We start from the raw sequence: 16228 nt of genomic DNA, 5'->3' as shown, positions 1-16228 counted from the left end.
TGACTCAAATGAAATACAGTTTTGTGTTTTCTGATCCTAAGCTTAGTTTTTAACTGCAGATAGTGCTCTAAGCTAGTTTTTGACCGCACAGTCAAATGGTTATGAATAACAGCCCTAGAACAGAACAGAACAGAACATCCATACAATCTGCAGTATGAGACATACCGCCAAATCAAGTTTTTTATTATTCGTGACATCCATGAATAAAAGTCATGTGGGTTTGGAACAACAAAGGTAAACAAGTAAATGGTGACAGATTTTTTGGGGGGGAGGTGAATGAATGCTTTAATTCTACTGATAATTGATTTTCAGCTATTTGTGCTATGTCACTCCTAATATTTTTTACTTAAATGAACTGTCTTTTGCTCATTTCAGCAAACAAAAACATGCAAGACTGCAAACTTTCCAGTACTTCTGTGTACTGATAATCCGGTTTCCACCCAGTCCCAGGAGGTTTGTCTGTTTTATCCTTCTTCACTAAAATGTCTTAACATTGCTTGGTTATTGACCAGTAATGCTAGAAGATTGTAGATATACAATAGGAATTTTGTTATTTACTACTTTTTTCAGATTATATTAAACCTGGAAAATATTGGAGAAGATCAATTAAGTTTTCAGGAGCACATTACTGTGATACATGCTGAACTTTGTAAAAGACAACCTGACTATACCAACATATCAAAAATCTAATGAGATGTGCTCTTTCTAAAAGAGTTGATTCAACATGAGAGGTCATGGACATGTTCCAATTTCTTCGGGTTCCACAACTTGTGAGTATTTGTTTTTAGTGTTGTTTCCTTTGAGTTTAGTATATTTTGCAATTTTCAAACAATTTTCAAACAAACTGCATGACGTTCATTGTGATGAGCAGATATTTGAGATGCCATAGTTTTAAAGAAATGACAGCCACGATCACTTGATTGCATGTAGCTCTGTGAATGTGATAAGAAAATTAAATAAAAATGTCTTGCTCTTGTAGAATAATGTTCTAATGTATATGTTTTACTCTTATTGACAGTTGTTTTGTTATATCAGGAGAATGAGATGTTAAAATTGAGAGAGGGCTGCTCAGTTTTTCACAAAAACATTTGCACTATTTAAATGAAAGACGTGGAGGCAAAAAAAAACACTGATTTTTTTTTTTTTAGCAACCGGCCTTTAGATCTAGCATTCTGCATGCTTTAAATCAGATACAGAAATGATGTAGCTTGAACTAATAGCATTTTTATTTAAATTAACAACAGAGAGAAAGTGAGAAACTGCTTGTGTGAATAATGTTTGTGTAGTGTTTCTTCAATAATCAAGCTGCAAGTTTAGTTAAATCAAAAACAGATGCATTGTTGCTTTTTAGTTTTTCAGTATGCTATCCAAGCTATTTTATTAATGAATTTTGCATTGATCTTGAAATTTCTGTCATGATTGTTTGTGAGTTGTATGTGCAACCTAGCCAGTGAATTGGCCCTTACTTACCAATGTGGTAAAAAATGGTCAGTCACATCCCTAATTGTTTGGAAGAAAGTATGCAAGATCCTAAGTTATTTCAAAAATAATTTATTTTTTCCAAATTGCAGAAATCAGTAAAGCCAACTCAGACTAGTTTTTCATGAAGCTTCAAACCCCCTCCATGCAAAAAGAGCCAGCATCAACATGGAGGGTGCCAACATTGTGAGCGCAGAAATGGATTTGATGGAGGCAGTGGATTGCCTCTTTGCTACTTATTTCATATTCAGTGTGGAATACCCCAAGCACATCACTCACATGATCAATTTTGTTGAGCAATACCTGTTTAAACTCTCCAGAAGCCAAAAAAATAAATAAAAAACTGTCTGTCCCAGTGTTCAAAATGTATAATCAATTATCATAATACTTTTATATTTTGTGAATAGTGCTAATTTAAATTTGTAAATATGAGGCGATTGATGTTATTCTGAAATGCTGATCTGAATTTGAATCTGTAATTACAATTCTTTATGAGTGATATTAATGTAAATTTGTAGATTTGAAGTACTTCTTAAAGCCTTGAATATTTGAAATTACAGTCGCATTCTTTCAGTAATAGTAATTATTTTTGTTAATATAAATAAATGACTAGTTCTATGCACTTTGGGTGTATGAATGGGTGACTTTTTATGTGAATTACATTTTTACATTTTAGGGTCTTGATGTTTGTCAATTATATGAAATATTAAATTCGGAAAGGACAAACTAAATAATCATGAATATAGAACCTTTATTCCATATAGAACCTTTGTCCGGATAACAAAGAACCCTAAAGGGTTCTTCTGATTGAACCCTTAAAAAGGGTTCTATATAGAACCTTTTAGGGGTTCCAAATACGTAGCGCCTGACAGAACCTTTTAAGGTTCTATATAGAACCTTTTCTTATTAGAGTGTATCCAGGGTTGCCAGGTTTTTGCTACAAAACCTGCCCAATTGCTAATCAGATTTTTTTTTTTTTTTTTTTGCACAGAATTCCACAATCTATTACATTAAAAAGTGTACATGCTTGCAAAATTCAAATAGCTTTTTGTTTCCTCGAGGGTAATATAGATTCAATATATTATTAGTAGTATTTCACCTCATTTTAAAAATCTATAAAACATGTTTTTTTACCTGCAAATTTACATTTATTTATATCAAATTTAACCATTAAAATAAATAAATATATAAAATAAATACAGGTCTGTTTATCTTTGGAGTTTACATTAATGCTGCCCTAAAATAACATCTTTCCACTCTAAAATAAAATCTCCATCAACATATCAAACAATAAAATCAAGTACATTCTTCCAGAAATAAGCCACAAAAGGGCGGTACCAAAATGAACAGTTGTCTCTGGTTACAGTTAACATCAATATCTTTTTAAAATTTAATCAAATAATGTTTAGAAGGGTATACTCTGTGGAGAAGTTTAAAGGATACTTCTTTCACCGTACTTGTTAAGAAATATCGTTTGGGAGTCAGACTTTTATTCCAGTCAACATCACTAACAAATGTATTCCAGTATGCAATTACATTTGGTTTCGAAACAACATCCTTCTGGAAAAGGATGAAGGATGAAAAAGGATAATTATAATTATTACAGGAGAAACATATTTTACCTATAGGGAAGTGATTTGGTGAAAGGGATGGAAGTTGCTCATAATTAACTCTTTTTTTGCTGTTTAAACAAAAAAAACTAGACTGTATCAAAACCCACCCAATCACATTTCGAGGGGGATCACCCGGTAAAAATCGCATTCCGGTAGGGTCAAATACACGTTTTGGTTGGGTTCCCCTAGTAAAATTAACATTTTAGGGGTTAAATATCATGTTATTGTGTTCGCTTAAAGCAGCGGACATGAAAAACAACACGCGGCAATAGTGTTAAACTAGCCCAATTCTGCGGGAAAACCGAGAACTTGGCAACCCTGCACATGCTCACAAACACAACAACACCTGATGAAGCTCCACACTCCAGGCCACACCTCCAAAAACAGACAAGTCAGCAGCACACAAGAATCTACACAGTACAGTGCAAAATGTGTTCAGCAAAATTCAGTGTGAAAATAGATGACAGGCACAACATCTAGTATCACAATTTAATATGCAAATGAGCCCATGGGAAATTTTTAATCATATATTCATTTTCTCTAATTTGCTATCTTTAAAGTTTGAATCTTTTGAGATTTTCATCTCACACAATAGGTCACAATTTTATGGTCAATTCTTAAACACATGGGTTTATAAAGAACACTTTCTATGCAAAACAGTTTTGCCAGATTGGCCTTTAAATTATGACTGACTACTCTTACACTCTTAACATCAGCAGAAACTTTCTTTCACAAAAGTTTCTTTGGGGCAAAATAACTTTCTTCAGATTATAAAAAGGTAAGAAAGAGTTCGTTCTTTAAATAACGTTGACTGAATAATTCTTTGTGGAAACAAAAATGGTTCTTCTATGGTACAGCTGTGAAATACTTTTTTTTAAAACACCTTTATTTTAAAGGTTCTTTATGGAACCATTTAGAAAAGGAAAAAAAAAAATATGGCATCGTTAAGCACCTTTATTTGTATACTCAGATTTTGTCATTATGTGCAAAAACTCTATATAGAAAAGTTTTTTAAAGTAGCAATTAAGCAAAAACTCCACTTTAGAAAATGATACACTTTTATGTTTATTTCAGTTGCATAACATTTGAAGTATTCTACAACAACAACTGCTTTTGTATCTTCAATCAACAACGTTAGTAGGAATATTTCACCAATAATTTATATACATACTTCAATACAAATTCCCCATATGTGTACCTTATTGTATCAATGAGCATAAAAAAACTAAAAATCTGTGAAAATTAAAAGACAAAATAAAAAATAAAGTTATATTATCCAAACAAACCATTTTATATTTGTATATTTCATCCACACTGTATTTATACATTACTATAGCATTTTACATCTTTTACAAAATATATATGATTTACAATACTTAATCAGGCAAGTCCACTTAATATTGTCACTTATTTTGTGACATATACATACTATAGTACACAAACTTTCAAAAACTTATAACCAATGATCTATGATACAGTAAGTGCAAGTGTATGCTAACATTTCAAATATAACATCTCCTTTAGGGAAAGACTTGTTCATCAGTGTTAAGAAGCAGAAAAAAGTTTGCTCAAGAACATTTACAATATCTACTCTAAGTTTGTATAGATTTTAATATATACATTCTTATCGGCCCTGTAATCATGATAGCTATGGACAAGCTCATTCTTGTCACCCATATCCCTTTCTTTTAATGATCATACTATATAAGTTTTAGAATGTTAAATTTCGACCTTTTCAAAGTGCTTTCTGGAACCTCCAGATCCATTGCATGTATTTGCAGATGTCTCATTGTCTGTCTGCGACTATTGTCAATAAGCCCATTGCCCCATCCATCTCTTCTAGGCATTCCTTTATAAGTGTAGCATATATCATCAGTAGTGTAATAACGTCTAGGAACCATCTTCCTGTAATAACCTGCATTATCACCTGATCTTTGCATGGTATTCACTCCCATATTGTAATTTCCCACAGCTGCATTTTCTCTATTTCTTGAAACTTGAATTTTAGGCACTGATATATTATTCCATTCGCCATCAATATTAAAGTTACTTGCTGTTGTTTTATGATGTCCTGACCTGAATGCCCCAGCCATATCATTGTAGTAAACATCGGAAGTAGGACCTACTCCAGAAATTCTGGTCTGGCCAGAGACATGTTTTGGCATTGTAGGCCACTGAGCTTGTCCTGAAACTTTCATGTCTCTTTTCAAGTCATAGTAGGGGTCCTGCATGTTAAATTCTGGGGCACTATATTTCTGATGAGTCGGTATTCTGACGTCTCTTGTGGGAGTATCAAGACCATACATCATGGATGCCTTTGTTTTACCTCGTGGGACTGCAAAGTTGTTAGCCTGCATTTGTGTAAAGGTACCAAAATCAACATCACACCCCAGGCCATGAAAATCAGGGCTATCAAATCCTCCTTTCATTTGGGGTGTTTTAAGATTCATCTTTGGAGAGCTGAATTTAAAATCTGTTTCTTCTGGCATGTTTCCTGAGAGTTTCATTTTCCCAGAAGGAGAATCAATGTCAAAGTCTGGTGCGTTCACATCAAAATTCTTGAAATTTGGTCCTTTTATTTTTTTGCCTTTATGGAAATCAACATTCATATCTGGACTTGTGATATCTGGCTTATGACCTCTGATACTGAAGTCTGGGGAATCAAATTCTGTCTTAATCTTCGGAGTCGAGAGGTCCATTTTAGGTGTCTTTAGATCATAGTCAGGTGTCTTTATTTTGGGTGCTGAGAAACCAATATCAGGCATCTTTAAAGCAGGCATTTTAATCTGTCCAGATCGCATGTCCATGTCTGGAAGTGTGAGGTCTGTTCTTGGACCTTGGAGATCAACATTAGGACCATGAATGTCAATATCAGGACGATTAATCCCAGCACTTAGTTTGGGAGCTGATGCACTCAGATTAAGTTCGGGCTGATCAATGTCAGCATCCATATTCATATGTGGCCCTTTCAAACCTGACAGGCCAATACTGGGCATCTTCATCTTTGGCATATTAAATTTACCTGAAGGGCCATTAACATCAATATCAGGCGATTTGATATCTAGGTTTGGGCCTTTCAAATCAGACCGAGGCAGAGTCAGATCCATGTTTGGAGTATCGATTCCTCCCTTTATTTTGGGGCTTTTGAGATTCAGCTTTGGAGATTTGACTTTAAGATCAGGTCCTTCTGGCTTGCTGTCTGAGAAGCCCAGCTTTGGCAGTTTAAATTTACTTGAAGGTGTATCAGTCTCAAAGTCTGGAGTGTTCAAATCCAGATTGGGGGTCTTGAAATATGGTTCTTTAATTTTACCTTTAGGTAAATCAACATTCAAGTCTGGGGTTGTGATATCCGGCTTATGACCTCTGATGCTAAGGTCTGGTGAATCAAAGTCTGCCTTAAACTTTGGAGCTGACAGATCCATTTTAGGGGTATTCAGATCATAGCCCGATGTTTTGAGTTTTGGTGCTGAGAAACCAACATCAGGCATCTTGAGAGTGGGCATTTTCAGTTTTCCAGATGGCAGGTCCATGTCTGGAAATGCAAGGTTGGTTTTTGCACCCTTGAAATCAGAATTAGGTCCATGAATGTCAAAATCAGGACCATTAATCCCTGCATTTAGTTTGGGATTTGATGCATTCAAATTAAAGTCAGGATGATCAATGTCAGCATCCATGTTCATATGTGGCCCTTTCACACCTGGCAAGCCAAAACTGGGCATCTTTAACTTTGGCATATTCAGTTTTCCTGAAGGGCCATTAACATCAATATCAGGTGTACTGATATCTAGATTTGGGCCTTTCAAATCAGTTTGAGGCAGAGTCAGATCCATGTCTGGGGTATTGATTCCTCCCTTAATTTTGGGGCTTTTAAGATTCAGGTCTGGAGATTTGACTTTAAGATCTGGAACTTTTGGCTTGCTACCCGAGAAGCCAACTTTTGGGAGCTTAAATTTACCTGAAGGGGCATTTATGTCAACGTCAGGTGCATTAATGTCAAGATTGGGTGCCTTTAAGTCTGGTGCTTTAAATGTACCTTTAGGGAAATCAAGATTCATGTCTGGACCTGTGATATTTTGCTTATGACCTTTAATGTTCAGGTCTGGGGAATCAAAGTCTGCCTTAAACTTTGGAGCTGACATCTCCATTTCAGGGGTATTCAAATCATAGTCATGCATCTTTATTTTTGGCCCTGAGACACCAACATCAGGCATCTTGAGAGTGGGCATTTTCAGTTTTCCAGATGGCAGGTCCATGTCTGGAAATGCAAGGTTGGTTTTTGCAACCTTGAAATCAGCATTAGGTCCATGAATATCAAAATCAGGACCATTAATCCCTGCATTTAGTTTGGGATTTGATGCATTCAAATTAAAGTCAGGCTGATCAATGTCAGCATCCATGTTCATATGTGGCCCTTTTAAACCTGACAGGCCAAAACTGGGCATCTTTATCTTTGGCATATTAAATTTACCTGAAGGGCCATCTAAATCAATATCAGGTGATTTCATATCTAGGTTTGGGCCTTTCAAATCAGTTTGAGGCAGAGTCAGATCCACGTCTGGGGTATTGATTCCTCCCTTAATTTTGGGGCTTTTGAGATTCAGGTCTGGAGATTTAACTTTAAGATCTGGAACTTTTGGCTTGCTACCCGAGAAGCCAACTTTTGGGAGCTTAAATTTACCTGAAGGTTCATTTATGTCAAGTTCAGGTGCATTCATGTCAAGATTTGGTGCTTTAAATGTACCTTTAGGGAAATTAATATTCATGTCTGGACCTGTGATATCTGGTTTATGACCTTTTATGTTTAGGTCTGGGGAATCAAAGTCTGCCTTAAACTTTGGAGCTGATAGATCCATTTCAGGGGTCTTCAAATCATAGTCGGGCGTCTTTATTTTTGGTCCTGAGACACCAAACTTAGGCATCTTTAAATTTGGCATTTTCATTTTTCCAGAAGGCTTGTCGATATCTGGAAGAGTAAGGCCTGTTTTTGGGCCTTTGAAATCAGCATTGGGCCCATTTAAGTCAATATCAGGACCACTTAACACTGCATTTAGTTTAGGTGCTGATGCATTCAAATTAAGGTCAGGCTTATTAATATCAGCATCCACATTCATTTGTGGCCCTTTCATACCTGACAGGCCAAACCTGGGCATCTTTAACTTTGGCATATTCATTTTACCTGATGCGCCATTAATATCAACATCAGGTGACTTGATATCTAGGTTTGGGCCTTTTAAATCAGTTTGAGGCAGGCTCAAGTCTATGTCTGGGGGGTCTATTCCTCCCTTTATTTTGGGGTTTTTGAAAACCAGCTTTGGATATTTGATTTTAAAATCTGGGCGTTTTGGCTTACTACCTGATAACCCAAATTTTGGCTTCTTCAGTGTACCTGAAGGAGCATTGATGTCGAGGCCAGGTGCATTCATGTCAAGATTGGGTGTTTTTAAGTTTGGTGCTGTAAATTGACCTTTAGGGAGATCAAAATTCATATCTGGACCTGTGATATCTGGCTTATGACCTTTAATGTTGAGGTCTGGAGAATCAAAGTCTGCCTTAAACTTTGGAGCTGATAGATCCATTTCAGGGGTCTTTAGATCATAATCAGGCGTCTTTATTTTTGGTCCTGAGACACCAAACTTAGGCATTTTTAAAGTGGGTATTTTCATTTTTCCAGAAGGCTTGTCCATATCTGGAAGAGTAATGTCTGACCTTGGTCCTTTGAGATCAACATTAGGACCATGTACATCAATATCAGGACCATTTAACCCTGCGTTTAGTTTGGGAGTTGATGCGCTCAGATTAAGGTCAGGCCTATCAATGTCAGCATCCACATTCATATGTGGTCCTTTCAAACCTGACAGGCCAAAACTGGGCATCTTTATCTTTGGCATATCAAATTTACCTGAAGGGCCATTGACATCAATATCAGGTGATTTGATATCTAGTTTGGGGCCTTTTAAATCAGTTTGAGGCAGAGTCAGATCCATGTCTGGGGCATCTATTCCTCCCTTAATTTTGGGGCTTTTGAGATTCATCTTTGGAGATTTGATTTTAAGATCTGGGCCTTTTGGCTTATTACTTGAAAACCCCAAATTTGGCAGCTTCAATTGCCCTGTAGGGGCATTGATGTCGAAGTCAGGTGCATTCATGTTAAGATTGGATGTCTTTAAGTCTGGTGCTTTAAATGTACCTTTAGGGAGATCAAAATTCATGTCTGGACCTGTAATTTCTGGCTTATGACCTTTAATGTTGAGGTCTGGAGAATCAAAGTCTGCCTTAAACTTTGGAGCTGACAGATCCATTTCAGGGGTCTTCAAATCATAGTCAGGTGTCTTTACTTTTGGTCCTGAGACACCAAACTTAGGCATCTTCAGCTTTGGCATATTAAATTTACCTGAAGGACCATTAATATCAATATCAGGTGTTTTGGCATCTAGGTTTAGGCCTTTCAAATCAGTTTGAGGGAGACTAAGATCCATTTCTGGGGTATCGATTCCTCCCTTTATTTTGGGGCTTTTGATATTCAAGTCTGGAGATTTAACTTTAAGATCTGGGTCTATTTGCTTACTACCGGAAAAGCCAAATTTTGGCATTTTAAATTTACTTGAAGGGGCACTGATGTCAAGGTCAGGTGCATTCATATCAAGACTGGGTTTCTTGAAATTGGGCCCTTTAAGTTTACCTTTAGGGAAATCTACATTCATGTCAGGTGCTGTGATATCTGGTGAATCAAAGTCTGCCTTAAACTTTGGAGCTGAAAGATCCATTTCTGGGGTCTTCAAATCATAGTCAGGAGTCTTTATTTTGGGTCCTGAGAGACCAAAATCAGGCATCTTGAAAGCTGGCATTTTCATTTTTCCAGATGGCATGTCCATCTCTGGAAATTTAAGATCCGTTTTCGGGCCTTTGAGATCAACATTAGGTCCATGAATGTCAATATCAGGACTATTTATCCCTGCATTTAGTTTGGGAGTTGATGCACTTAAATTAAGGTCAGGCTGATCAATGTCAGCATCCATGTTCATATGTGGCCCTTTTAAACCTGACAGGCCAAAACTGGGCATCTTTATCTTTGGCATATTAAATTTACCTGAAGGGCCATCTAAATCAATATCAGGTGATTTCATATCTAGGTTTGGGCCTTTCAAATCAGTTTGAGGCAGAGTCAGATCCATGTCTGGGGTATTGATACCTCCTTTAATTTTGGGGCTTTTGAGATTCAGGTCTGGAGATTTGATTTTAAGATCAGGTCCTTTTGGTTTGCTACTTGAGAAGCCAAATTTTGGCATCTTCAGTTTAGCTGAAGGGGAATTTATGTTCCCCTTCAGATCAGGTGCATTTATGTCAAGATCAGGTTTCTTGAAATTTAGTCCTTTCATTTTTCCTTTTGGGAAATTAACATTCATGTCAGGTGCTGTGATATCTGGCTTATGACCTCCAATGCTGAGATCTGGGGAATCAAAGTCTGCCTTAATCTTCGGACTTGACAGATCAATTTCAGGAGTCTTCAGATCATATTCAGGTGTCTTTATTTCTGGTGCCGACAGACCAAAATCAGGCATCTTGAAAGTCGGCATTTTCATTTTTCCATGTGGCATGTCTATGTCTGGAAGCGTAAGGCCTGATTTTGGACCACTGAAACCAGCATGAGGTCCATGAATATCAAAATCTGGACCATTTATTCCTGCATTAAGTTTGGGAGTTGTTGCACTCAGATCAAGGTCAGGCTTATCAATATCAGCATCAATCTTTGTATGTGGCCCTTTCAAGCCTGACAGGCCAAAACTGGGCATTTTTAGCTTTGTCATATTAAATTTACTTGAAGGGCCATTAACATCAATATCAGGTGATTTCATATCTAGGTTTGGGCCTTTCAAATCAGTTTGAGGCAGAGTCAGATCCATGTCTGGGGTATTGATTCCTCCCTTTACTTTCGGGCTTTTGAGATTCAGGTCTGGAGATTTGATTTTAAGATCAGGCCCTTTTGGCTTACTACCAGAGATACCAAACTTTGGCAGCTTCAGTTTGCCCGAAGGGGCATTTATGTCAAGGTCAGGTGCATTCACATCAAGATGGGGCTTCTTGAAATTTGGTCCTTTCATTTTCCCTTTAGGGTTATCAATATTCAAGTCTGGGGTTGTGATTTCTGGCGATTCAAATTCTGCCTTAAACTTTGGGGCTGACAGATCAATTTCAGGGTTTTTTAGATCACATTCGGGAGTCTTTATTTTAGGTCCTGAGAGACCAAAATCAGGCATCTTGAAAGTGGGAACTTTCATTTTACCAGATGGCATGTTAATGTCAGGAAATGTAAGATCTGTTTTCGGACCTTTGAGATCAACATTAGGTCCATGTACATCAATATCAGGACTATTAAACCCTGCATTTAGTTTGGGAGTTGATGCATTCAAATTAAGGTCTGGCTGATCAATGTCAGCATCCATGTTCATATGTGGCCCTTTCATACCTGACAGGCCAAAACTGGGCATCTTCATCTTTGGCATATTAAATTTACCTGAAGGGCCATTGACATCAGTATCAGGTGATTTGATATCTAGGTTTGGGCCTTTCAAATCAGTTTTAGGTAGAGTCAGATCCATGTCTGGGGTATCGACTCCTCCCTTAATTTTGGGGCTTTTGAGATTCAGCTTTGGAGATTTCATTTTAAGATTTGGTCCTTCTGCTTTTTTTCCAGAGATGTCAAATTTTGGCAGCTTAAATTTACCTGAAGGAGCATTTATGTCGAGGTCAGGTGCATTCATGTTAATATTGGGTGTCTTCAAATTTGGTCCTTGAATTTTACCTTTAGGGAAATCAACATTAACATTGGGTGCTGTTATATCTGGTGAATCAAAATCTGCCTTAAACTTTGGGGCTGAAATATTCATGTCTGGAGTGGTCAAATCATAGTCAGGCTTTTTCATTTTAGGTCCTGAGAGACCAAAATCAGGCATCTTGAAATTAGGCATTTTTATTTTTCCAGATGGCATGTCCATGTCTGGAAGCGTAAGATCTGTTTTTGGCTTCTTCAGTTTACCTGAAGGAGCACTGATGTCGAGGCCAGGTGCATTCATGTCAAGATTGGGTGTTTTTAAGTTTGGTGCTGTAAATTGACCTTTAGGGAGATCAAAATTCATATCTGGACCTGTGATATCTGGCTTATGACCTTTAATGTTGAGGTCTGGAGAATCAAAGTCTGCCTTAAACTTTGGAGCTGATAGATCCATTTCAGGGGTCTTTAGATCATAATCAGGCGTCTTTATTTTTGGTCCTGAGACACCAAACTTAGGCATTTTTATAGTGGGCATTTTCATTTTTCCAGAAGGCTTGTCCATATCTGGAAGAGTAAGGCCTGTCCTTGGTCCTTTGAGATCAACATTAGGACCATGTACATCAATATCAGGACTGTTTATCCCTGCATTAAGTTTGGGAGTTGATGAACTTAGACTGAGGTCTGGCCTATCAATGTCAGCATCCATGTTCATATGTGGCCCTTTCAAACCAGACAGGCCAAAATTGGGCATCTTTATCTTTGGCATATTAAATTTTCCTGAAGGGCCATTAACATCAATATCAGGTGATTTCATATCTAGGTTTGGGCCTTTCAAATCAGTTTGAGGGAGAGTCAGATCCATGTCTGGGGTATTGATTCCTCCCTTAATTTTGGGGCTTTTGAGATTCAGGTCTGGAGATTTGATTTTAAGATCAGGTCCTACTGGCTTGCTACCAGAGAAGTCAACTTTTGGCAGTTTAAGGTTACCAGAAGGCACATTTATGCCAAGATCAGGTGCATTTAAGTCAAGATTGGGTTTCTTGAAATTTGGTCCTTTAAATGTACCATCAGGAATATCAACATCCATGTCAGGTCCTGTGATGTCTGGCTTACGACCTCTGATGTTGAAGTCTGGTGAATCAAAGTCTGTTTTAAATTTGGGAGCGGACAGATCATAGTCAGGTGTTTTTATTTTGGGTCCTGACAGGTCAAAATTAGGCATGTTGAAAGTGGGGGTTTTCAGTTTTCCAGATGACATTTCCATGTCTGGAAGATCTGTTTTTAGACCTTTGAAATTAGCCTTTGGTCCATCAGTTTGTATATCAGAACCATTAAGACCTGCAGATACTTCAGGGTATGCCAGTGTTGACCCCTTCATATTTCCATCATAACTGATGTCTGTATTCTTGTTTCCAGATAGGCCAAACTTTGGCAGTTTAAATTTTGACTTCTTGACATTAACTGATGGTACATCCATATCTATATCAGAAGAATTAAGCACTGCTTTTGGGCCTTTAAAATGTCCTTTTGTGAGGTGCATCACAGGAGATCCTTGGGTATTTGACAGTTTAAGATTTGAATCTGGTGCATTAATTCCAACATCTGTTTTTGGATCTGTATATGTTCCACCACGTATGTTCATTTCCCTATCAACACTGGTCGAGTTCTTTGTGAAATGATGCGATGAAAAATCTCTCGAAATACTGGTTTTGATCTTTGCTGATTTCAGCAGATCAGATCCTTGTACTAACATTTCGGAGTCATATTCACCTGTAGAATCCTTGGCATCATACTGGACCATGTATGGCCCCACTTGATTGCCAAATTCTGTGTCATATGGATTGGGACGCATTCGATCTGCATTCTCAAGTAAAGCCGAAACGTTTACTTGACCGTTTTTGCGGTCAAGTGTTTGGGTTGTCACTGGCCCATTGTGTATTCCATATCTGTTTTCCTTAACAGTTTTATTTCCTTTCATGTATTTCTTGACTTTAGCATTGTAGAGTTTGTCATATGAATCTTTCCACACCTGTTGAAACATTTGAATCATAAGTTAATTTGTTTGGGGCTTTCAGGAGGAAAAAAAAAGTGAATGTGATGTGCACAGACCTCATTTGGAGCTTTGATATCCAGGCTTTCCAAGCTCTTGCTGGATTTCAAACCATGCTTTGTTATCCCCTTGTCATTATCAATCAACTTTAAAATGTCCACAGCTTCACTCTTCTTTTGTTCATTCCTCTTTAGTTCAAACTGACCACTGGCACCCACAATTTCATCATCTTAAATGGAAATGTAAAGTACTGTGAAATGTAGTCTATTACAAACAATTATCCTTACATTTCCACCATATCAATGTTCATGGCAAGCCATTTTCTCCACAGTAAAAGTGAACAAGCAATCTAAAGCTCAATTGACAATAAAATCATATTCAAACAGTCACAAAACTGTACCTTCATGAAAGTGCAGGTCTGTGTATTCCAAACCCTCTACAGACACATTGTCATCTTCAAGTAGCAGGCTGTCAGAGAGGCTTCTTCGAAGAGCCTGCAAGTTACAAGACAATATCATGGTGTATTTTTTTTTTTCCATATTTCATATTTCTTGAAATTTTTTCTTCAGATACAGACTGGATAAAATAAAAATATCATACCATTTCACTAATATATCTACAGTGAAGAAAAGCCTCCAAATCTCAAACCTGTTGATGCAAAAGAAGTAATAATTGAGTACTAATTATTATTGACATGTCATTGTGAACAACACTGAATGAAAATGAAGCAAGGCTGATCAAACAACACTAACTTCATTTAAAATGTACTTTACACTTTGCATGCATGTATCTTGGTATGCAAGTTAATTCTTAACTAAACATCTGTATTTATCCCACTGGCAGACGAAACTGATGTAACTGTGGTATTCAAGGAATTGTTCAGGGATAGTGTAACAAGGGCGTTAGGAACAGGTTAGGCCAGACAAAGGAAACGGTAAAGAGACCTCACCTTGTTAACCACACCCTCTGTATTAAACATGTGTAATCGTAGAGGTACCAGGTGCTTCCATGATCATCTGTAAGGGCACATATTTTGATAACCTGCTCAGCTATTTATAAAAATGATTCAATTGTCTCATTTCATTAAAGCAGCCTACAGCATATCCATCTGACATATTTCCACGTGGAAAAATTATATATACATACACAAAGCCTATTTGGTAACCTGTATATTTACAGTAAACACAGATTAAAGGTAGAAGACCTAAAAGTTGGCTTCAGGACCATTATTTCTGATACAGAGTAATAGACAGTAACAGTATTTAGAAAAAGTTGTCCCCAAAGAAATGGTGTCAATGTAAACATTCACAATTTTAAATATCGTATAACTGTCCCTGTGCAATACTTTAATACATGACTTAAGTGCAGTTTGTAATATTAATACATTAAACCACTCTTAAATGACAGTAAAAGCACAATTAAATCAGCGTAACCTCTGCGAGTGCTGCATAGTCATACATGACAATAACAGCTGGACACCTATGCTTGCTAAACAACCAAACTTTACTTTAAGTGCCATACGGGCTGTTTTACACAACAGAGTTCAGTCCAAAGTACTGTTGTAAATCTGAAAGCCTTACCTTGTATCCAGTGAGCTTTTAAATCCTTGTTCAGTGTCAGCGGTGATAATGTGCCATGCTGAAGACAAGTTTTGACTGGATGAGACCGTGTTCACCTCTGTTCTCTTCTCACTGTTTATGGTATTCTCACTGCTGGAAGTAATACACCTGAAGAGTGGACCGACTGGTTCAACCAGGCCAAACACATACCTAATAAAGCTTCAGCATCACTGCCTGTTCTGCATTGGAGGCAGGGTGACATAACAAAAACAAACCTCTCCCTAATTCTAGATTGATGGGAGAAAATCAAAAGGAATTGTTATAAAATGGGTTTAACTAAGCACACATGTACTCCCATATGACTCATACAAGTTGGAAAACGTTCACCTGTTCAAGGCGTAGTCCCGCTCACGCAGGTTGTTCTGGGTGGAGACGGCCTTATTACGAGCATTCACACCTCTAATGAAACCAATTAGGCATTGTGAATTCTCAGAAGAGAGTATGCATTCAAACCACAGAAATAAATATTAAAAAACAGTCGGACTCTCACACCTTAGTTTGCAAAAAAAAAATTTTTTTTACCTGATTGTAGAGGGAAAATACTTGGAGGAGATCCTCCTGAAGACCAATACATATAAATAAATACAAATCTGAAAAAGACCAATAATTAAAAAAAAAACACATTTACTTCTAAAACAATTACGTACAAATGAGACCGTTTCTAAAACAACAACAAAACATTTCCTGAGTTTTACAA

General features: G+C 37.2%; 1 protein-coding gene across 2 annotated transcripts; it reads right to left on the bottom strand.

The window, feature by feature from the left end:
• Positions 1–4144: 4144 nt before the first annotated feature.
• LOC113081659 (neuroblast differentiation-associated protein AHNAK-like) lies at positions 4145–16121 on the bottom strand. Of its 2 annotated transcripts, XM_026253679.1 has the most exons (9): positions 16054–16121; positions 15859–15930; positions 15747–15758; positions 15493–15639; positions 14862–14928; positions 14513–14560; positions 14313–14406; positions 13972–14141; positions 4145–13891 (listed from the first exon to the last, which is right to left on the bottom strand). In XM_026253679.1, the coding sequence occupies exons 6-9, from the start codon at positions 14513–14515 to the stop codon at positions 4793–4795; spliced, it is 9366 nt and encodes a 3121-aa protein (XP_026109464.1). In that variant the 5' UTR covers positions 14516–14560; positions 14862–14928; positions 15493–15639; positions 15747–15758; positions 15859–15930; positions 16054–16121; the 3' UTR covers positions 4145–4792. The 2 variants fall into 2 exon arrangements, with proteins under 2 accessions (XP_026109464.1, XP_026109465.1); XM_026253680.1 differs by lacking the exon at positions 15747–15758.
• Between the last annotated feature and the right edge of the window lie 107 nt (positions 16122–16228).

Source organism: Carassius auratus, unplaced genomic scaffold (assembly GCF_003368295.1).
Source record: "Carassius auratus strain Wakin unplaced genomic scaffold, ASM336829v1 scaf_tig00034822, whole genome shotgun sequence".
NCBI lineage: Eukaryota > Metazoa > Chordata > Actinopteri > Cypriniformes > Cyprinidae > Carassius > Carassius auratus.
This window is presented reverse-complemented; position numbering and strand designations above follow the sequence as displayed.